The 25,178-nt window shown below is 40.8% G+C and overlaps 1 protein-coding gene across 1 annotated transcript in view; it reads right to left on the bottom strand.

Annotated features, from left to right (window-relative positions):
* ccser1 (coiled-coil serine-rich protein 1) overlaps positions 1 to 25,178 on the bottom strand; it is a 115,451-nt gene that overhangs the window by 32,674 nt on the left and 57,599 nt on the right. Inside the window, exon 10 of the mRNA XM_018669372.2 lies at positions 24,443 to 24,523. Within this exon, the coding sequence (XP_018524888.1) occupies positions 24,443 to 24,523 (81 nt within the window). The remainder of the gene's footprint in view (positions 1 to 24,442; positions 24,524 to 25,178) is intronic.

Raw genomic sequence — 25,178 nt, forward strand, 5'->3', positions numbered from 1 at the left:
TGCACTTGGCACAGCTATTCAAAAGGTATGAGATGAGTAATGTGACTGGCTGGGAGGATAATAATAACTAATCACCTCACCTCTTATTTACAGTAATTGTGCTAGATACACAAACGCACGCAGGGCACTGTGTACTGTAACAAAAATAACAAGTACACTTAGATAGCATCCTTGTCCTAGCACACATGACCAAGAGCTTTGGCTATTCTTTGTGATTGAGAGCCTCCAATAAATTTCACACCTAGACCAGGTTTTACAGACATGTCTTTTATCCTGTCTAGATGCTAAACCCTGAACTCTAATTTCTGCACAGGCAATTTCAAACTGGCCTTCCATGACTATTCTGTTCTATTCTGTGTTATTTTATTGAGCCTGATTTAAAAATGGTGATTTGCTGGCAGTTTTCACTAATGCTTCCTGCTACATGCTATAATTATGATTGATGAAATGTTTTACTGCTTCTTACTGGCTCAGAGTCGCATGTGTTTGTGGGGGAATTTATTCTGTGGTAGCTATCTTTATGATGATATATGTGATGTGTATATGTGATTTGTACGTCTAAGTGTATGCATGTGAGAACTGGACCCTTTTCTACACTGTATCAATCTTTATGAGGAGCTTCCTGTCTAAATGTCTAAAGGTATCTCTTCCTGGCTTTTTCTTGCATTTCTGTCCTCGTTCATTTTGCCTTTTATTTTCAAACCCCCAGCAGCCACCCACCATCTCTCTCAAGTTCTGGCCCTCCTTCGCTCTTGCTCTTCGCATGTGCCTCTTTAGACCCCATCCATCCCTCTCTCTCCCAGGCATCTTTCTGCTTTAATGAAACAGATGTCCCTTCATTAATAAAGACCTGGTCTACCACAGTAATGAAGCAATGAACAAGAGTGCACAAAAGAGAGAGGGAGAGGAAGACTCCACAAAGATAATATTTGATATGTATGTGTGTGTGGCTATGCAGCCAACCAGAACACACAGACTTTTCTCCCCCTAAGCAAACACACCAGCACCCAGACACACTGACTGGTGAAAAATGGCTTCATTACCTGAATGTTCAAACTCTATTCTACTCTCTTTTGTATGAAGCATCTGGCTGTTAATAAATGCTGCCAAGGCATTTCTGTAAATTACACAAAAAATAAAGCGGGGGAATATTAGTCTGAAACGGGAATATTGAGCTATATTGTGAGTCAAATAAAATGCCTAAAATGATTTCAATGCCCAGCTAAACAAGAGTGTCCAGAGCTGAAATAAATAACCAAACAGAGCGTATACCTGAGGCTGAAGCACAGCGTGAATCCCTCATGCCCAGTAAAGTGTAATGTAGCTAAAGGAAGTGCTTGGTTAGTTTCAAGGAGAGTTTAAGTAGCTTCCTGTTGCGCTCTAAGGATAATCTTGTGTCTTTTCCCCTTGAGATATCCACACGCTGAGATGCACCAGCTGCTCTCCCACTCTCACCACCAGCACAAATTCTTCTCAAGTATGGACAACCACTGATACAAAACTAAATACACAGATGTTTGGCAACACAAGCACATACAGATGCATGAGCAGGACAGCTCAGGTGCAAAGACAGGTACACACTTTTCAATAATTGCCCATGAAACTATCTGCTTAAAGCTCTGTGCTCCATCAATCGATCAGTCCATATTTCTAAAAATGTCTGTATCATGTTGCCAGAGCAAATCAATTAACCCAGTTAGCAGTACATCTTTTATCTAATCATCAGCAGTGCAAAAACATGTCACATCGTTAGCTGAGGGAAATCATTTTTATTTTTTTTTCCCTTTGCTGATATTCATCCTGCCAAACACACTGGAGACAAACTGGGTGACATGGCCTTTCTCTCAGTGGTGAAATATTTCCATCAGGGGCAGATTCATGCAGCTCCAAACCGATTACACTAACAATCCTCCATGCTCTCTCTTCATTAGATAATTTGCCCAGCATTGTTCTGTGTCTAGACTGGCCAATTTAAAAACAAAATCAGACTCAGTCGGACAATTTCCTCCAATATAGGCTAATGTACAGAGAGGACACTAATCTGGCTAAGCTCACTGTCGAGTGCTGTCTCGTTCAGCTGATGAAAGTACCATAAGAAATGATTCAAAATCTACTATATAACAAACAGATACTGAACCAAGGCAGCCATTTGCTGAGCTGGAATTGTCGCTTTATATACAAGTCACACAGTGACCTCTCTGTGTGATCTTCACTGCAAAGTGTCTTTGGCCTTAACAACAACAAATAGATGGTCCAATAGCTGAGTCACGGTGGAAGGGAAAACAAAGATATCTGTGTCCACTCCTCAAAGAGCAAAACATAACTCTTTTCATTAACTCATGTTTCAGGTACATCTGATAAACATATTATTACTGCATGATGTGGAAAGTGCAGTTCAGTAGCAGATTTAAATTTAGATATAGTGACAAATTTGACTTGAGATGAGATATGACACCCAACTCCACCAACAGTGCAATGTAATCACAGCTATGCAAATCAGCTGCCATCACTCAAAATGGCCAACCTGTGGCTTCACTCAGTATGAATTACCGGCAGACAGGTAGTTAGGGCATGCAAATCACTGCTGAGTCAAATGGATTGATTTTTATGAATCAAAAGAGAATCATGCACTGTACAGCGAATAGCAAATAACAAATGCTGATTAGATAGGAACAGGAAATGATGAATGCTGATTATTATGGTTATTCTGAGTACATCAAACTTGACATAATAGGATTATCAAAATGCTATTTTCACATGGCATTGTGAGAGACAGGCGATGAAGCTGGTGTCTAAGCTAATAAATGTGTAAACATTTTTAAGCCAAAAAAGGACAATTTTTCAATTAGTATAGAGCTTGTCAAAGTGAGAGTCAGACTAAAAATCACCATCTGAAATTCTCCTTTTATTCCAATACGGTTAGAAACTACCCACTTAAAATCATTACTCAAGTCAATGAATACTGAGAATAGTGTCTCAATAGTCTAAAGTGGCTGTCTCGCTATCATCCATCACTGTCCTCTTTTTTTTTTCTCCTCTTTTTCTGTATTCTCACACATTGTTAGACTATACAGATGGAATTTGATTTCCATTTCTGGGGTCTGAGAGAGGAGAGGAGAGGAGAGGAGAGGAGAGGAGAAGACTTGGCGGGGATAAGAGAGCCACTTGAGAGCACTGAGACCTACGTAGAATTAGATTGCTTTGGAATGCACCCATGAGGTCACATTTACCATAACGAAGGTGAATCAAATGTTCAGCTGTCTTGATTGGAGAGAGAAACAGGCTAAGCAATGAATGGTTGGATAAATGATGGATAGATGGCAGATGGCACATACAAACCTGGGCCAGTTGTGAGCTTATCCCTGCTTAGAGGGCGAATAGACCATTACATCGTCTATGGCCTGCCAGACTAGATCAATCAATTATGAAAAAATAATGGAAAGCTAAAATAAGAGCAAGATATTCATATGGATTTCATGTAAAAAAAAAAATATATATATATATATATATATATATATATATATATATATATATATATATATATATACATATGTGTGTATGTGTGTGTGTGTGTGTGTGTGTGGGTGGGGCTGGAGAAGGCAATAAAAACAAACAACGTTGGGAGAAAGCAATTTACAGACCCAGGTTTGTAGTGTGACCCAACCCAGACACCCGTACCTGTTTCATTCCTCCGTCATACCATGCTGCTTACTGCTTCCAGACAAATGGAGGTAGACATGAATGGATGGAAACAACATAAGAGAAGACACAAAAGAGATGGCGCAGTGAGATGAGTTGGATGGAACATCAGTATAGAATACATACAAATGAATACAACCACATGGATGAACATGGATGAGGAGGCACACAAAGGAGCATGGAGACGCGTGCGAGCAGAAAGGAACACAACATGGGTAATTGTAGTCACAAACATATGCACAAAAATGAACACCGCAATCCACAGACTGAGGCTTCACATAAAACTGACTATAAGGAGGAAGGAGGAGAATGTGTTTGTAAATTAACTCAGTGAGTGTGAAAGCAAGAGTGTACCAAAAGCCCTTAGAAGAGTAAAATAAGTGAGAGCTGAAAATGGGAAATTAAAACAAAATGTTTTGATGAATAATTAATCATTTTAATTTAGTATATGGTGCTAAAAAGTATTTTTGAGTTCCCAATGACACACACAAAACATGTACAGTTCAAAATTAAAACCAGCTGTGTACATGCTGACATACACAGCAAGCTCAATACAACATACCAAGAAGCGTGGTGATTCTCAGAGGAGTGTTCGAGAGACTAAGTGTACTTGAACTTGTTTATCATGTGTAGTCAATACCATGACGAGATTACATGTGACAGTAAGAGAGCCATTAGAGATCAGTGTGATTGCCTGTGTGCGTATGTGCCCTATATGCATACGGATGTATAAAGCAGCAAAAGGAAATGGCCTGTGTTATTCACATTTGAGGGTTGAAACCGGATCTACTATATGTCAGCACTTCTTTCAACGGTGGTAAAATCTTCTTCAGATAGAGCAAATGTGATCCCCTTACCCCCAAACACATAACAGACAAACACACATCCACTCTGCATAGAGTACATTTACACAACAAACACACATAAAAAATGCATCAGTAGTAATTTGTAAAAGGAGACAGGACAAGAAAACTGTTAGGTGTAAGTAGTGGTGATCTGAAAACAGGAGTGAAGAAGGAGAGCTAAGACAGAGAGAAAGAGAAAGTGATAGAGAGAGAGAGAGAGAGAGAGACAGAGAGAGAGAAAGAGAGAGAGAGAGGAACCATGAAGCCAGCCCTTGGACAGGGTGCCAAGACAGTGGGAGGTCTGGAAAAGGGACAGAGGAGAATGAAGGCAGATGAGAGGAGGATCAAAGACCAGGACGACAGGATAAGGAGATGCCAATTCAATTAAGGATTTCTGAAAATGGCCTCATACCCTATATATAGGTGATGAGACATACTCAATATTTAAAACTCTCGAGCTACAGTCGACAATACTATGTTCAGCAATACTGTTGTGTGTTCAAATGATAAACCTGATTTCACACAAATATCTGAAAGCAAACACTGTGAGTTTAGGCACTTTTGGGGGAGAAAATAAAAGTGTTTGGACCATTCTGAACACACAGACAAACAGTGGAGAAACGGATTATACTGCAGGAGTGGTTTCTATGGACATTTTGATACCTGCTGTTGCTGTGAAACTGGGTTGTGTTGGAATCTATTCCAACTGTTGTAAAGCCAAACAGACTGCAGCTACTGTACTCCAAAAAGGAGAAGGCTATAATCTCTTCAGAGTGACATTCAACTTTAAAGGTAGCAAATGTTTGATACTCAAAACCCAGGCTTCTGGTGGATCAGATTACATCCTGACATTTGAAAGCAGGTACTTCTCATCTGGGACACCTCTTCCCTTATTTGCCTTTTCTCTATGCCTAGTGTGAGCAATATCTGACGCCATTACCTTTTCTGAGAGAGAAGTTAAACCATGCTTCCTTTCAGTCTTACACAATATTTGCAAATGAAATGAAGATTTTTTGGTTTTTGATTTAGGAAATCAACAGTGATACATTTCAGTGAGTTTCAGTCGCTCTTGCTAAAAAAAACATATTAATCTGGTTAAAACTGTAGAATCTTTTATAGGATGTCTCATAGGATAGGATGCGTTGCCCATTAACACACAAAAGTTGCACTTTTTCTCTTGAAGCCATATGAATCAAGACCCGAATACTTTGTAAATACAGCCCCAATGGTGCTGATGCTGAAAAAAAGTGATCTGGTTTTGTTATTCACTGAAGATCTATACTTCTGTCTAACTGTTGTAAGGCTTATGCACACAAATACAATAATGCAGAGGACAAATTCATACATTGGAAAGAATGCTGACTACAACTGTGACTATTTCAGAGTTGCATTCTTTGATAGGTTTAGAACTGTGGAATATTCAATGAGGACTAGAGCCATTGTGAATTCATCATTCAAGGTGAAATGCAAGGAAGGTTGCACAGAAGGCAGCATAGTAAAGAGAAAATATGGCATACAATTATCTTACAACACAGTGACGAACACGGTGCGGCTGTATCATCAAAAGGACAGGAGACAATGAAGAGGAGCAAAATATGACTTCCTGTAGCAACAAAAATGCATAGAGTAAAAATGAGAAAAGAGTGAGGAAGTGAGGGATGGAAAGGGGATGATGCCTCTTGACGCCCGAGTTAAAATGTTAATCTGGTCTCGACCTTTTAGAACATATCTAAAGTGGCTCAGAGCCAGCAGGCGCACACATAGGAACACACACACACACACCCGCTGCAGTCAAACTCTGGGCCCCTAATTATGCTAACCCGCTACTCCAATAAATTAATATGTGACCACAGACATTATGCTTGGTAGTGAAATCTGGGGTGCTGGGAGGAGAAGGAGGGCAAGAGAGAAAATGATTGAGAGAAAAAAGGACAGAGGGGAAACAGGTGGCAGATTAAAAAAAGAGAGGGACAGAAGGTGAGGATGGAGAGTCTGAGGAGGAGAGGAGAGGGAGCCAAGGGGCAGAGAGGACCTCTCTTCATTCATTATTGATAAGAGCAGTTATAGGTCAGCAACATGACACACACTTGTGCAGGAATGCATGTGTGCTGTGGTGCAGGCGGTGCATGCACACTTGGAGGCACAGTTGGCAAAAACACACATATACGCACACACATACACACACTGGTGCCTCGTCCTCCTAAAGCCTTCACAACTTTGTCATTGAGCAGAGTATTGCTTTCATCTGCCTTTCACCTCCCCTCTCCATGTACAGTAACTGACTTCCTCTTTTCTCCTCTGTCATGTTTTCCTCAATTTTCACCCCACCTGATCTCTACCCTCTCCCTTGTCTCAGTGAATTTATATCCTTCACCTTGTCAATTTTTTTTCTGAACTAGAGTCTCATCCCCCTGCTCTCGTTACCTTGTATTTCCTTTTCATACTTTCCTTTTGATCGCTACATTTTGTTTCGCACCGTAGCACTGCCCAGTCCCTCTGACTCCTTTATAGGAGCTACAGACACAAAACTAAAAGAGTTTGTGTCTTTGAGGTTGTAGCTCCTGAACTCTGTTACTCAAGCTGCTACTGGGATTTAGATCTGTGGACGCTGAACTCTTTAAAATAGCAGCTCAACCTCCACTTGTTTCGTCTTTGTTTAGTTTTATCATTCTTATATGGTGTCTGCAATATCAACAGTTGTTAATGTTTATTGGAGCTCATACACTTTATTCTCTGCACAGTCTCCTTTGGATTTTTTTATTTGTCCTTCATTTCCTTCGTCCTTGACTGCCTCTCCTTGTTCCTTTCTCTCCTCACATCTTTCCCCCCTTTCCATCCTCTCATCCTGTCCTGTTCCTTTACCCTCTCCATCACTCTTCCTCCTGGCCTCCTCAAATCCCCTCCTCATCTTCCTGTTTTCCCTCACATCCTCCCTCCCAGTCTCCGTCTCCCATCCTGCCCCACCCTCTCCTACCAACTCCTGTGTACCCAGTGTCATTGTTCAGATAATTATTTATTAACATGTTTATGTCACCCAGTGTCCCTGTCTGTCTGTTGCTGCCATCTGTACCCAGTTAGGTGCCCGCCTCCCTGCGCCGTTCTGCCCTGCCCGCGGGGGAGAGAGCCATACACGGGGGCACAGATCAGAGACTCCGCCACAAACACATACACTCTCTCTTTCTCTGCTCTTCTTTCTTGAGACACACAAACCCATGCACGCACACACACCGTCTGCTGACAGCCCCCTCTCTCCCCTGCGCTGCCCCTGGGGCTAGGTGGGGTTAGCCGGGATGAGAGGCACACAGCAGTAGCCGCCACAGTCCCTTCTGTCCTGTCCTGTTCTGTTCTGTTTGCTTTGTTCTCGTCTGTCAGCACTACGTATAGAAGAAGGTGGTAGCAGGAGTGGCGTTACCTTGATAAAGTTATTTAGAGGACACTGGAGGAGGGCATAGTTAAGGCACATAAGATGGGGAATGAGAGTGTTTCATCCAGCTTTCAGGGCTGTACAAGGCAAGTTAAATGCACTGCACTGTTGTCTCTTACACTCCCTTTCACTTTTTTGAGTATCTGAAAATTGACTTTTTTTTCTCAACACCAAGCTGATTCATTGAGCTCAGCTAATGATGAAAACACAGCTGTTCAAAAGATGATGAGCTGTGAAGCTGTAAATAGCTTGTTAATGCATGGACTATACGTTAACATGAGAAGAAATGTTGCCTTCCCTTAAAGCAGTAAGTTATTCAGTGTTATGTGAAAGGATAATTTTACTGAATACAACATGTTGCACTGTGATGTATAACATGCAACCTGAACCTAATCCTGAGGGATTTAAGAACTTGACTGAGTGCCATCCTCACCATGTTGTGATATGACAGAGGGAGGACGGAACACTGAGAGAGATAAAGGAGGAGACGAGGAGAGGGAGGGGGACAGAAAGATAGAGGGAGGCAGAGAAAGCCTGTGGGACTGCGGGGGGATTGTGATCATACATCCTGTATCTCAATAAGTAAACAGAACAAATATTCTCCATCTCTTCTCCTCCTCCTCTGCTCTTCTCACAAGCCATTCCAAGTCCCCTGCCGTCCATTCCCTCATCATGATCTCTATCTGTTGGCTTCTTCACTTCTTGGCAGCCCGTCTCTCTCATCTCCCGCGCTCCCCACGGCAGCTCTTTCATCCCCTCCTCTTTTGCTCACTGCATTTCTTCAGCTCTCACTCTTGTCTCAGCATCATTTTTTTTTTACTTTCTTTCTTACCTTCTCTATCTAACTAACCCTCCCTCTCTTGGTTGCTGTATCTGTTTCTACGTATGTATGACTGTAACTTTCTCTCTCTGCGTAGAAGACTACGATGAAGGCTGATACTGGAGGTGAGGTGAGATCCTGGTGGCTTCTATCAAGGAGCGGAGAAGAGTGTGGGTACTTCCTTGGGGAGAGTGCCTCATTAGTGTGAATGCTACACAGGAGAGCATGTAGAGAGTGTGTGTACATGTGTCTGTTTGAGTGCCTCTGTCTATAATTAGGAGTCACAGCAAGTAGCACTTTGGATCAGAGTTAGATAAGTGTTCTGGCAGCTAGCCAACACCGAAGCTAGCCTCATCCATGCACACACACACCCACACAGACAGCTCCCACCTCTGTGGCTCTTGTACGGCAGTGCAGTGTGGCTACTGGGGATGATTTGGCTTCCGCCTCCTCTGAAAAGTACCACCTGCAGATGGCAGGGGCCAGTTGGATGTATCCAGTTTTACCTTGACAATATCTGTCTCTAGCTGGAAACCACATCCACAGATGCACACACCCACACACCTGTACTTTCTCATCTGCCTGTCTGAAGGCAGCCAACAAGGGAACCACAATGGCTACCCAAAATAGAGGATCAAAGACGTAACACAGCCACACATGCATGCACAAACACTCAAAATAGGGATTCATTCTTGCCCTCATACAACCCCAGAAGCCACAGCTCACACACACATGTGCATACGGCATGCGACCTCCACCTGGGTAAAGGAATCTTTCATCTCTGCGTGACTGCCATTGGGCAGGCTTCCATAGCCACACACATACAGACACACACATGCACACACTCTCTCTATATCTCTCCACCTGCTACCCCTTTCCAGCAGCTCAATATCAGGGGACCACCACATACACCCATGCACACACACACACACACACACACACACAAACACAAGCAGTGACTTTGCTTGTCGACCAACAAATGCAGATGTATGTTTACAAGGCACTTAATCACAAAGATTCAATGTATTTACAATTCAAATGAATTCATAAAACTTGAGAAAGCTCTGATCCACCTGGAGCTTCTTCTGTCAGCCCTTTATAGGGCACTGTGCAACACTTCACCCTAATGCAACTTTACAGCTTCAGTTTTAAGACCATGGAATAGATGTAGTGTGTGATGTAATCAGCAGCTTTATGATGCCTAGACTTTAGGTTTACCACTGAGTGCCACATTGTTATTTGTCTGACGGATGTAAGTCCAAATTTGGCGGAGCCTGAATGGAGCTTAGCTTTGGTGAAGCAGCAGAAAACCACCAAAGAAGACTGTCACTGCCTGAGATGCAAACATAGCTCCAAACATGCACCTCTTTAACCCTGATGGCTTCTTAAAGGAGCAATAATTTACAAAAGTACCACTAAGAGATAGAGTAAAGGAGGCTGAACACTGGCTTTGTATTTCTGAAAAGAAGTCAGGGTTCTATTCCATTTACTTACAGTACGTGCATGTGTCTTTTCTAACAAGCATCTAGTGGACATTATAAGAACTGCATCCCAAGGCTTTTCTGGCGCCAGCATCGTTGTGGTTGCCACTTGGTTTCACCTTGCTCAATAAATGAGGTTTAGCTCATTAATGTTGTTTGCCCTGCAACAGGTCCAGAAGTGACTAATAATTCAACAGCACAGCGCTACTGTCAGTCCTTGAGGAGTTTAATGAGCAAAAAGAATCACCAACACACGCAAACATAAGCACCCACACACACACACACACACACACAAACACAAAGATGATGAGGGATTTCTTGCAGCAAATCTGGAGGTTTGTGTAAAAATAACTCAACTACACACACGCAGAGAGACAAACATACACTCATACACACGCATGGAAGAGCGTAGGTGCCCTTGCGCAAATGGGGCAAACAAATGAAGCTCTAATGGCTCTTATTGTCTCTTTATGCTTTAACCTTCAAACACAGGGGTTATTTCCCTGAGAAGCACATATAGAATAGAAAAGAATAGGCTTTATTGTCATTGTACAGTTAAGTACAACAAAATTGTGGGTGCGCACACACTCTCTCACACAAATTTGGGCAAACCACAGAAATAGGTCCTTTGTAATTTATGGTTAACATTAGATGTGACCTTGTTACAAGTGGAGTTTGGTCTTTGTGTGAATGTACTGTATGAATGCCTGTGTCCATGAATGAGTTTGTTAAGTAATGTGTGTGTGGTTGAGTGGGTGGGGGTGGGGGTCAAGCCTGTCTGGGTAAGGTCACAGGTCACAAGGGTGAATAAAAGGTTTTATAGTGCTGTGACAGGTGGGGTTATAGTTCATAGTGCAATGACAGGCAGGGTTAAAGTTCACAGAAAGAGGAAGGCTGGAACACTGCATTCACATATTGGTGCTCTGAATCCTAAAGCATGCTCGACTTCAGTACAATCCAGTACAGGGCAGGTAGGTAGGCAGGGAATAGACATGAAAAAAAAAGTACATTTAGTTTTGCTTTCCTCCCCGAAGTTGTTTTCACTTTGGGAAATTCCTCCTGAACTCCAGTGCAACATAGTATTTTCTGTGCAGTGTTTGAAATTAGAGTATTTAAAATACACTTTTCTGCAGCCTGATATCTTGAGCTCTCCATTATTTTCATAACTTGACTGGAAAAATGACAACACGCCCATTGTAAAGTGCCTTCTTTTGTTGCTGTTTTTGGCAGTTGTTGTTTATAAACTTGCCAGGCATTCTTTATTTCCAAAGTGAAAACATTTCAAGAAAAGGAGGGGGGAAAAATAAAGCGCACCTTGAAAACCATGGTGACCACATACTATACTGTAAATCCCTCACTGGTTGGTTAGTTGTTATCCCACATACAATTCCTTTTTATTTCTCTGCACACTACAAATAGCTATATAAATAAATAAAATACACAATGCTGGGGCAAAATGTACATCCTCAAATGGGCTAAAATCTTCTGGCAATCTGGCATTTTAAATGCTTGAATGCCCTCTGAGCTTTGAGAATATGCAGACTGGAATGTACTTCACATTGTTCAATATCTGAAACAATGTCATTTGTCAAGACCATTGGCTTATAACAGAAATGATCTGCACCATCAAATTTCAATAGAAGAGATATTATCTGTATCACTGACTTATGCTTGAACACAGATTTTTTTTCCTCTCTGACTGGAACCACAGATAATATTACATTGGCTTTTACATTGACTTTCAACAGACAGAGCTGTTCTGTTACACTGACTTAAACCTGGGAAAAGATGATCTTGGAGCCAAGATCCTTTAGGGTCACCATCCCTCTGGATAGGATTAGTTTATATAGGTACAATAGGCAGCATTCTTGTCTACATTACAGGACAAGGCAGTGCAGGTGGCATTCCTCACACAGAAGGTTTCCATACCAAGACTTGATTTATACTCAAAACTTTCTTAACCAATCCACCATCATTTCACTTCACATGACCAGCAGTGGGCTCAATGAAATTATCCATCTTTTTTTCTCTAAGTCAGACGTGCCCTGGAGTGAACAATGATATTTCTGTATTTTTTGTTTTTTGTCAAATTGAACACTTCTGTCACTACATTTTACAGAGGTATTTTTTGAGTTAATTCTACTTAATACAGTCATTATTAATAGTGAACGTAAGTCTATACAAACAAAATATTACACACTATGGGTCTCAAAAACTTAGGTCATTTCTGATTGTGGGGGAAAAAATTGGAATAAGCACTATACTGGTTGATCTGTGAAGTAACACAATTGCAGATTAGAGTTCAATCAACCTGTGGAGCTGTGTAGATTAATCAAGCCTTAGTACCAAGACCCCCTTGTTCTCCCAACTAGTACGGTACATTAAGGTAGACCACTACAAGACACAGTCACGTCTAGCCAGGTGATATCAGAACAGAGACACTCACTCAGTTGTCTCCTTGATGAGAAAGTGGCGCTCCCATGCGCCTTGGTGCCCTGGAAACAGAAGACATGTTGACACAAAAAGCAACCAATAAAGAAAGAGAGGGGGACGGAGACAGAGAGGGATTGTTATTAGAGCAGAAGCGAGAAGCAATACGCAATCATAAATCAACTTCAGAAACTGCCTTCCCCCCTCATATGCATTCATCAGTGGCAGACTGTCAATTCTCATCACATGTAAATAACTACAAACAGCTCTTTGCAAACTGAACAAATATGTAGAGCGTCACTGATGCAAAGCAGCTTAGAAAGTTTCATGCTGGTCCATTCTGTTGTCTGTAGACACTGTCATGCTGTTACAAGTACAGTTTTCATGTGACTCGCTCACATGGTTAGTTCATTCATTTCTACACAATATGTCTGCTAGTGTCTATTAAAAGACCTGGCAATGTGCACTGACTACACACTGCCCTCCTTTCTGAAATACTAATGAACGGTGTAAGGTTCTTTGCGTCAATGACACTGGTTTTGATGAACAGAGGAAAAAATAGAGCCAGTGAGTGACACCACAGCAAAGAACAAGGTTTATAAATACTGGTGATTTGTTCCTCATGTTCCCACACAGGGTTGTTCTTCGTGTACCCACACAACCCCCTGCTTGCCAAAATGTTACACCGACTCTGCAACAATGCGCTTAGAAGCTGTGAGACAAGGACACAATTTTTGGGCAACTGTGCAAACATGTAGGTGCAATGCCCAACTAACAGTATTTCCATGGTATTTGTCTCACCTATGTTATCCATATTAATGTTGTAACAGCTGGCAATGCTCTATTCCTGTTGCTAATTATTGACTTTCTAAATTCTGAAACAAACTGCATGAAGAAATGTTAGTAAATACTGCATCATATTTTAAGATACCAGAGAAACACAGTTTGTATATAATTTGCATTTAAATGCTAATTTGTTATCATGCTGCTTTAATAGTAATTCATTGAGGAGTCCAGTGTGGTTTCTGCATTTTGCTGACTGGATATTAATGGACCAGCCGTATTACTTGTCCTTCTGCATTAATATGAAGGTCTACTCAGGAGCTGCTAATTGGTCATTGTATTATAAATCTTCTTACCTAAGTGTATGGGTGCTTTGTTATTGTAATACAAATATTACATAATCTTGTGTTAACAATACCTTTGACTGCTAAATGGTTCATAATGGAGTCAGTCATGTGCTACTTTTATTATAGCTGATTTTAAATATTTGTTCTGTTCATTTTATTTTACAGAAATGTAAACTAATATAATTCAAGCAACTAATATTATAAATGGAACAGTATAAATACATGTACTTATACAGTATAAGCATAACAAGTGTGTCATGGTATATCATAGCAACACAAGTGTTCATGAAGACTATTTCTAAAACTGTAGTTAAAGGAATATTTTGGCATTTTGGCAAATACAGATATCTGCTTTCTTGCCCAGAGTTTGATGAGAGGGTTGATACAATTCCCATGTTGTACACTAACTATGGAGCAAGAGTCAGTAGCCGGTTAGCTTAGTTTAGCACAGAGATTGAAAACAGGGGGAAACAGCTATCCTGGCCCCACCCAAAGGTGACAGAATCTGCCTCCAGCACATCTAAAGCCTAACTTATAGCAGGCTAACATTACAGTAGCTTGCTGACAGAGGTGTAGATGAACTGTTGCCATAGCTAAGTAGCTTGATGGCTAAGTAGCATGACTTGAGATGTAGAATATTGACAAGTTTCATAATGTCCATTAAAATAAATGCTTCAAACTTTAAATGATACTGGCATGGAATTCAAATAAGAATTATGAGGATAATGTCTATTTATTATTATAAGAATATATTGAGCCACTTACATAAGAGTGTAGGTTCCAAAGGTCTATGGTCAATAACACAAGAACTTAAGTTGAATGTCAGTGCTTATCAGCTATTGAAAGCTCATTTGAAAAGCTTATTATTAAGAAGTAACAGGGAGTCCAATGAACAGTTGCACTTCTCGATGAATCACGCAGGAAGTTGACTATTTATAGCCTTAAAATACCTTGCTGAATGGTAGAAAATTATTATTTACTATATTTAATATAGTATTATTATACTTAGACGATCATTATGATTCTGTTCTAAGACGGCGGTTAAGAGGTGTAGTCTCTTTCCTAGTCTAGACTAGCCCAGAAAAAGAAAACCATCAATCCATCTACTCACAAATACTCACAAACCCTCTCTTCCAGAAGTGCATTCAGGCAAGATGTTTGTTTAACACAGTGAAGCTTGCTAATGGTACATGCAGAGAAAAGCTGCACAGACACAGACTACAGATGAGAAACACAAAAATGTGGAACAACAGTGTACAATAATAACCCCAAGTGGAAAAAAAATAAAAAGACATGAATTAATAATGATATGAATACAAAAATTCAAATAAGGAGAATCACAGGGCTTGCCCTTGCAACATGAAAGTAGTGTTAACCATCATTCACTATTGTGGACACTGGCTCTGATTTTGACATTTGGTTAAACTTTGCAATAACATAAAAGGAGCATAAAATTAATATGTTTTGGTATTTTTGCATTATGCACAGTGAGGCAGCACACCAAGGCCAAGGTTTGCCCTTCACTGGGCGAGCAGTGTTGGAAGACTAAATGTGTGTGTATCATTTTGATGTGACCTTGTGAATTGTAAAAGGTGGCACTATTTTGACAGTTCATAGTGTTTAGTAGATACTTTCTGTGAAGCCATTTTACATCAGCTGTGAAGATACGTTATGTTTCCATACATTTTCATCTTGTTTATTTTTCTTTACTCTGTACAGGAATCAACAACAACTGTAGATGTGGTGGCAGATGTGAGCAGACAGATCTGCAGCTCTCAGAGAAGGTAGGGAAATTCATAACTATTATTATAGTGTTATCCTGACTATTTCCTCATCCCCATGGTAAAGTCAGTTACCTTTGTTGTTTAGTTTTGTGGATGAACACGTGTGTAACGTGTCAAGAGACACAAGCCTTTATCCTGGTCCTGTTAGTACCAGAGCTGTAGACCTGAGACTGGACAGCTGACCTGAACTTGACTCCTGTCAGATATGACTAGTGACTTAGTTGTAATCTGGTTAAATTATGCAGCAATAACACTGAATAGGTACTAGAGATGGCAGAGTTTGTAGCTACACACCTTGAGTATTTATTATTTATTATTAAGATTTGTTTCTACAGGAAAAATACAAAAGTTTTATTTAATAAAAGTCTCACTAAAGTACACTGGATGTAATAAAGACTGAAAACTTCTTGTGGACTTGTCTTTAAAGACTTGACATGAGATTTTAGTTGGAACTACCCTGAAAGACACAACTCATTATCGATATCAATATCATATACAGTGATATACAATAAATCACTGTTGTCTGATATCAATTACTGTCAGTGTCGAATCTGCGTGACGTCCACTAAGACTTATGACAATAAGCGTAACAATGCTTCCTTTTGTTAGGACACTACAGCTGTGTCAGGGTGGATCCAGATGTGGTACATGGGGACCTGCCTGACCACTGACCCACCCACAGTGATGCAGAAACAAGTGATGCCTCTGTGTGTGACTACAAAGAACCACCCACTTCCTGTTTTATAAAAGAGAACAACACTGTCTAACACATCACATCATGGAGATGATGTGGCAGAGACAGACACACAACACAAACTCTAAATTTCCCCAGATAGCAGGTGTGTTTCTATTCTCAGCATTAGAAGGTGGGACACTCCTTAAGAGCTTTGGATGGAAACCCATCAGCAGGAGCAGGGACCTGACCTCACTAAATGATGCGCCAAGCTCCCTCACATCATGTCCAGAGTCCAGAGGACAAACTACTGGCTGTGAAAAGCCAAGTCTTGTCTCACTGCAAGGTGAGAGTGGATATGGAGGTTCCATATGCACACTACCAGCATATACAGTGGAGAATAGATGAAGACCACATTCAGGGGCGAATGGCCAGTGAGCATGTCATGTCATGTTGCTAAGAGCAGCAGCAGGTCCCCCCAGCCTTCGAGTGGATGCCCCACCCACCTTCAGAGCAGTGATAGGACAATAAAAATTCTACCTGGAACTGAACGTTTTTATTGTCATCCTGTACAGATGGTTTGGTCTATTCTGTACCTGCCTGCAGCTTGCTTACTGGGGAAGATTGTAAACTCAAAGTAACTAAATACTTCACTCTCAGTTTACTGTTCCTGTTTAAGGTTTAAGAATTTAAGACAGAAGACAATCTCAAATTAAAATTTTTCTGATTTTTGATCTCAGCACTGTTACGGCACCTTCAGACTCTACAATGTAAAGGGTGTAAAAGTAAAAAAAAAAAATGATATGGACAAAATTAAAAGAGAACAAACAAGCAAATAAAAAGTGCTTGGTGTCTATTTATTTCAGCTGTACTAAAAGGAGGATGAAGAAGAAAAGGGAGGGAGGGAACGTGGAAGGAGAGGTATACAGGTGAAAGGCTAACCATGAAGATGAGAACGCAGGAAGGGAAAGTGAAAGGATATCAAGGGATGGATGAGAAACGTGCCAAAGAGACAGATGATGGACGGAAAGAGGAGAAAGATAGGACAAGAAAACAAAAGAAAAAGTAAAAGTTTGAGAAAAAGGGAAATGGAAAAGTCTGAAAGCAAGACAGATGACAGGGAAAAGGGGGGAGATGAAGACAGAGGACAGAGGGGAAAAGGTGGTAAGGGGCAGGGACAGAGAAAGGAGAAGCAATATGAAGATGGAGAGAGAGATCAGAGCATGCCAGGAGAAAGAAAAATCAAGGGCATTTTTTATGGAAGGGCACAAAAGAGGAAGAAAGGAGGGATTAAGGAAATCATAAAATTTAAAGAAAGCGAAGAAAGATGGAAGGACAAGAAGGACTGACAGACATAAAAGAAAGAATGTATAAAATCTCTAAGTAGGGCAGAAAAATGCCTCTCTCGTGCTCAGCCCCCATCTCCTCCTTTTTCTCTCCATCTCTCTTTCTTATTTCTGTCCCTAGCAGCACCATTACTCAGTAAGGACTACGGCTGTACAAAATGATCTAGTTTACAGGAATAGGAGTTGGAGACCTACATAGTCACAATCAGCACTGGACCCTCCCATCCTCCTGCTTAAATTGGCAAAGACATGGAAAGCACTGATGACGCAGGTTCATATGAACTATGTCATCATACATATTGATTCAGGGTTCCCCAGCTACAGGAAGACACACTAAGACCAAGACCAATCAGTGCCATTCATTAGGAGTGCTCTCTCAACAGGAGTTCTTCTGAACATGATCTGTGTCACCGCCATACACAGCGATAGTAGGTGGACATAAGTAAAAGCAAGCTAGAACAAAGCCTTGTTTTTCCCTTGACCCTCTGGATAAATAATTCCAGGCAAAAACACCGCCAGAACAAAAGGAAAAGAAAAAGAACTGATGGCTGTTCTGCTGTAGCTTGAGCAAGTGTTGAGACAATCATTTTCACAGGGCTAAAAGGTGATATGAGCTAGAAAGTGTCATTACTGCTAATGACTGGGAAGGCTTTCATAAGGAGCATTCATGGATATGTAGCAGGGTTAAACTCAGATTTTATCCAACTTTAAACCGTAAACTCTACCAACCTCAGTTTGTACACCACAATAATCACTGATAGCTACAACATGAATAATTTTTTAAACATGTTTTTGTTGACTAGGTACTGGCCCACTTGTCATATCTCTTAGTGCAGCGCTGGGATGTAAAGCAGATAAAGTCTACTTGCCAGGTGAGGTGATGACCTTACCAGAAAAACTGACTGAAAAGATCCAAGCACTAAGAATAAATGTCCTGCCCACCTATGGTACAGACTTATTTTTATCAGATGAAGTTGCGTTTTAACTTATGTTGGACAGACAGTCCATTTTAAATTGTAAGAAAGACTCTATGTGCTGGTTTTCTTGATAACTTTGTATTCTGTGAGATAACTTTAAAAGAATTGTCCTCCACAGGGAGGAGGTGATAGCTGAGTAGAGATTTCCATCTCAACCTCATGCTTGTTGTAGTGTCACACAGGTCTAAACATCTATTTCTATTTTTGCTGCCCTGTCTCGGCATTGTCAGCTGTTTGTGGTTATCTAACAGAGCCAATTATATCTAAATATTTATCTGCCAAAGCCATGAGTAGTTTCTGAAATCATACAAACTGATAAATCTGCTATTTAGAACAAGGACTACCTCCAAAACTAGATATACCCTGGAAATGTACCAAATGAGTCTGAAGATTTTTATCTATTTTGTTTAGGAGAAGGGTTAACTTAATATGTAAAATGTTTGACATATTGCTCTTTTTTCTTCCATTTATCAACAATCTGATTGCCCATACAATAGTAAATTATTTCCTAATATTAATATTTATACATATGTGATATTTTATAATGATAGCTTGTCAGGGACAACTGTCAGAAATTATGAAGCATACATTTTCCCATTAACACACAAATAGACAAAGACTCATTTTGACATTCTTCACATGAAATTTCATACCTTGCCAAAGACATGATTCCACTGCACATGGAAAATGTGACTCTATACTGTGCCTCAGTGTACTTTTTTTGAGATGAAGAGAAGAAAAACAGAATGAGAGAAAAAGAGGGAAGAATCTGCATGATCGACTTAAATGTTTCTCCATTCAAATGTAATAGCCCACAAACAGACAATAAACGATCTACAACTATCCCTCCGCTTCTCTCATTCTTTTCAGAAGCTACTAAGAAGAGAGGGGTGGGTGGGTATGAAGCAAAGGGAGAAAAAGAGAAAGAAAAGCGAGGGAAAAAAGTAAAGTTGCACAAATCTGCAGAGAATAGAGAACGACAGAGGAAGAGAGTGAGAAAGACAGAGCGAGAAAGGGAACAAGAGTGAGCTAACCATCAAGAGCTTTTGATTCCCCCCCATAAAATGTTCCTTTTAAGAATGCCCATGAAATTAGCTTGCTGAAAGAAAGCAATCTCAATCGATTCAATCCCCTCTAAAAAACTTTCAAACAGCCACCATACCTCCAGCTCTTAAGAATCTCTGCGGGACATAAAATAGCTTCTTGCCTTTTCTCTCTAACCCTCCTCTTTTTTCCCCCTCTCTATCTTACTCCTTTCTCAGTTTCCCTTTCACCTTACCTGCCATCTATATATTGGAACACTGACAGGAAGAGGAGAAATCTTTAAGTGCAGAACTGAAAAATGGGGGTCAGTCCACATTTTTCAATTTGTGTTTGGCTCTCTCGCAACCTACCACTTGTCCGCTTTAGCTGGATAACCGGATCTTCTTTAGCAGCACTCTTTACAAGGTCCTTGAATATCATATGTAGTGCCCCTGTTCTGCACATATATCTAAACATATCTAAAGACTGTTGTTTATGTGAACTATAGGTGCTACTACTAAAGGAATCCAGTGATGGCAAGATGTCAAAGTCAAAGATCTGCTGATAGATGATTTATTTACATCTAATGATTGTAAATCAGATTCACAGAGGTTTATCATGTAATTAGCCATTGCAGAGGTCCTACATTTTCCAGCATTCTCACTAATTCACTGTTGCAATCTGCAATCCAAAAACTAAAATGTTTGGCTGCATTTACAGCTGAAGAAGTTCAGGACAACTGGGTTAACATGGTACATTGAGAGGTCCTATAGTTTTCTTTCACTGTACTGTGGTTTAATGAAGAAATTGTACTATGGGAGAATATATAGATGCATCATATATATAGATACAGTCAATTTCCATTTACTAACTATAGCTGTGAAAACTAACAAGATTCATTTCTAAGCTGTCATTTAATTTGAACCCAAAATGAATGCAAACACACTTACATACAATTAAATGACAACTCAGAAGTTCATCTTGTCAGAGTGAGGCATGGACCCAAGGAAACCAAACAACCTTTCCTTTCCTTGACCTTTCTAGAATTCAGCAAGACACAAGACCAAGCCCTGTTAAAGTAGAATAACGGAGGAACTTTGAGGCAAGTTGGCCTAAAGTTGTATTTCTGTGTGGGGGCCAGGAGCTGTCCCTAGGACAGAGCGTCCGGTGGTGGGAAAACCAGGGCAGGAGAATCCCTGATGGTTTCCTGGAGCCCTGGAAACATAGGTGAGGAAGAGAGGAGAGGAGAGGAGAGGAAGAGAGAGGAGAGGAGAGGAAAGGAGCTTCTGAAAGCTAACTTCTGCACTTTCAGGGAAGAGGGAAGAAAAAGCAGGTGGAAGAGAAGGAGGAGGACAACGGAGGAAAAGTAGGAGGACGTTCCAGAAAAGAAGGAGAGTGGATGAGTGAGATGGTCGACCTCGTGTAGTGGCAGAAGCAGTAGAAATAGCTGCCCCACTTGTAGACACACTTTCTGTTGCTAGCTGACTGTCCTCAATGCACTGGGGTAGCTAACCTATATAGGCATGCTCCATGCCGCAGCATCTCCCAAACACTCTCAAACACACATGAACACACACTCAGCCTCTTTCTCTCTCTCTCTCTCTCTCTCTCTCTCTCTCTCTCTCTCTCTCTGTGTGTCTTTTTCTCTCATACACATAGGCATGCACACTTGGGGGGGTGGCTAAAATCAGGCCGCACATGCTGTAAGCTACTGCTGAGTTAAGTCACCTGTGCTGCTAGCCTAGCTTGCTAGCGGGCAGCCAGCTGCTCCTCTAATTAAGAGCCCATCTACTCAAGGGGCCTGAGCATATGGAGGACTCTATAGCTAGGTACTGGTCTTATAATAGATAGCAATGCCATACGGTTGGGTACTGGCCAGACTTATAAAAGCTGGTTGTACTGTATTAGGAAGATAAGGTTACTGTGGTCCTGACAAGAGACTATCCAGTAAAGGAGTTAGGGAACATTATCATCTCTCTGATATACCCCCAACTCTCTGAGACAGACACGAGCATGCTCTGAGTATTGCCACACTCCTTCTAAATAGACCAGTACTGTATATGTTGAATGCTAATATCACTGTTTTCCACCTGCCGAGTAGATGAGACACTTAGTGGCACAACTTGAATTCAAATGATTACCCGCCAATTAATCAAACCACTTCACCTCAGAGAGGAGATATAATTGAGTGTATCTTCAAAGATGAAATCTTATCTCACACTGTATGACCTGAGCAAAGACATAGCAGTTTTCTCACTACCCTCCTGGTGAGGCAAATCAAGGTGATTGTGAAATTGGTTTTAATCAAATTAATTGCCATTACTTTAAAAATTACAAGAACTGTGGGTATCAAACAACTTAAAAATATGCACTCTCTCCATACACAGTCCATTTTTCTGTGGACAAAAAGCCAAGAGAAAAATGTCTGGACAGACAATTAGTTTAGCACGTTTACCACATCAGGCATGACAACACATAAAAACACACAAACAATCACAATAATGAGTACATTACACTGTCTGAGGCATAAATGCAACCTGTTTGACTGAAGTTACTTTGACACTTTCAACAGCATTTTTATTGACTTTGCTGTCCAAGACCAGGACTAATGGCTACTTCACAAAACAAACACACTTGCATACACACACCAGCACACTTGCATAAGCAGACACTCAGGCAATGACAAACACATGGGCATGCATACAAATTTGCACACTAGCACATAGTGCACAGGCAGACACACACCTTTGCTTGTTTTAGCCTCCAGTACCAACAAACATACAATTATGTGAGGCCATTTCAGGCTACATTATGAGAAATGCATTAGTCAGTGATGGCAAATGGAGCACAGCGCTGACATCTAAGACTATGTGTGTGTGTCTGTGTGTGTGACATAAAGTGAACGCAATAAAGACACAGAGAGGAAAGAAAGTTTAAATATGTAAGATTGTAGTCGTACACAGAACTTTTTAAAATCACACAAACATCTGTGACAACATTATGTTTCACATTTGTTCTACATCCTCAATGCACAGACACATCTACTACCATTATAACCAAAATGTAGTTTTATTTCTCTATTACAGTAAGTTGCATTAAGACCTATCCATTCAGCAGATACATGTTCCATCTGTAGTCTCATTTGAGGCGCACATTGTTAAAGCATAGATAAACACACCAGACCCACTGCGAATTTATATTAATCAGATCTCGTTCTACCACCACCAGGCAGTGACACTGTCAAGATGAACTGGACAAGCAGAGTTCACTTAGATAATAAACCCCCTTTTTTCTCTCTGTATCAGAGAACACACTTGTTCCTCTCCTTGTTTCCAAGGGGATCTGGCAAATGTAGCAACCTCAAGCCTCACACTTGCAGTGGCAACAGACCTATGGCTGCAATGAACAAAATTATGAGGCAGAGCAGAATCATAACTGCTCATTTAACTGTGTTTAGTTCATTTTGTAGTAACAGTATGTTACTCTCCAGGATTCTCTACTCCATTACAAAACTGTCAGTACATTATAACAGGGAGAGCACTTTTTTGAAGGGAAAAATGGGTGCCAGTGTCACTGGCCATGATCATAACAGAGTCTAACTCATCCATGCATGTACCCCCAATTTGCTGTGCCCCTCTAAATACACATTTTGATGCATGGAACACTTGACTGCTCTTTGCACTCTAAGCTCTGAATTACAAAGCTAGCATACTCAGTCTCATCATATCAGTGTAAAATATGATACCAGAATCCTCATATAAAGAATTTTAGAGCTATAAAGCAAATTACATTCTTTATCTAAATCTCTGCATCCAAATTAAAGAATATAAATTAAGTGCTACGTGTAGCCGGTAACTAAAGTTAAGTTCACAGTGTTGGAAAAGTTATTTGGTGTTCTGCAGCATAAACATGAAAATCAACAAAGGGAAAGTTTTATTTCTGTTATGTGCAAATAATACATTCGTTCGGCAGTTGACATTGTATGAGTAAAGTCAAACATTATCTGTTGTGTGTGTGTGAGTTTGAGTGTGTTTTTACGTGTTAGTTTGGGTATTGTGCACACACTCGCTCACACAATGACACAGCTTTCCCCCTTTAACAATGTTCCTTGCCAACTTTATACGCAGCAGGATTAAAGGTATAAAAGAACCTCTGGAGCAGAAGAGGAGATAAAAAAAGTGTTTTAAAAGAAAGAAAAGAGAGACAAAGAAACAGACTGCAAAACTCTGCTCCTGTTTCTGTTACAGGCAGCCATTTTTAGACAGTCATCCATTAAGTCTGCTGCGTTCCCATACTGTCAGCCCCTGGTGAAGCCAAAGAGGCCATGTCAACTGAGGGTGTTAGGCAGGCAGGCACGTAGGAAAGCAGCACAGCACTCTTTCTGAGCACTGTGGGAATGGGAGTAAAGAGGGAAGGAGCAAGTAGTGGACTATAATATGAATGTCGCTGCAGTGCAACATCTTTCGAAAGAATAAGATGCAATAGAGTTGGAGGAGAAAAGATGCTTTTCAAGAGATGGAAAAGAAAGGATGGAAGAACTGAGATGGCTGCTGTGGCTCAGCATAAAATGTATTACCACAAATAGGATAACAAAGCAGGAGGATTAAGAAGGGAGGGGCTCAAAGTGAAGATTTTTGTTAAAAATCTAGTGATATTCAATCTTATAGTACGACATCCTTACATAAAGTAAATTTTCAGAGTTAGAAATGTAGCGCGCAGTGCATTCTTTGTGTGTTTGTGTCAGACAGAGCAAAAGAGTGTGTGTGTGTGTGTATGTGTGTGATCTGTGTGTGATCTGTGTGTGTCTCACCTCTGGCCCCATGTGTTCTGTCTGTGTTGTGCGGTCAGTCATTTGGCAGTCTTTCATCTTCAGGGCAGCTTTGGCACTCTCCTGCATACAAAACAAACACACACACCCATCAGCCATGGCCAAAATCGCTCTCTCTCTCAAAAAAAAAAAAAAAAACATCAAATACAAATAAATGAGAACAACTAAATGCCCTCCCAGCAGAGGTGTGCCTTGCTTCCACTCGCAACACTTACAGTACACTTGGCTTCCATGCTTAGCTAGCCGTTATAAGAAGAAAAAAAAACTGCACCTCTCAACAACCTCAACAAACCCAAACCTGTTTTCCCCCCCTTGGCTGTCTCTCCTGGAAATCCAAGAGGTCATAAAACTGGGTTGAATTGCAGGAGAACTTTTCTACAGCCAAATAGCAGAGCAGGGGCCATCCTCAAAGTGCAGCAGTAGAGAGGAATTCATAAAAAGTGACAGCTAGTGCTGGCCAGCCCACTAGAAAGGTCCTTCTAGGAGATAATTAATAGGTTTCCTCTGGCAGATTTACAGACGGAGGTATAGAGAGAAACGCGTTGGCCCTTTCATTCAAAATACAGTACTTTTACCTTGACCAGGAACCTGCCGACTGTTGTGTTACCTCAATGTGATTATTTTGAAATGGTAGCTTGCAAGTCCTCCAAATGAGCCCTACCCACCAGAAACATTTTATGACGATGTCACTAATCATTCTGGCGTGCTCGCCCTACAC

Source organism: Lates calcarifer, linkage group LG13 (assembly GCF_001640805.2).
Source record: "Lates calcarifer isolate ASB-BC8 linkage group LG13, TLL_Latcal_v3, whole genome shotgun sequence".
NCBI lineage: Eukaryota > Metazoa > Chordata > Actinopteri > Centropomidae > Lates > Lates calcarifer.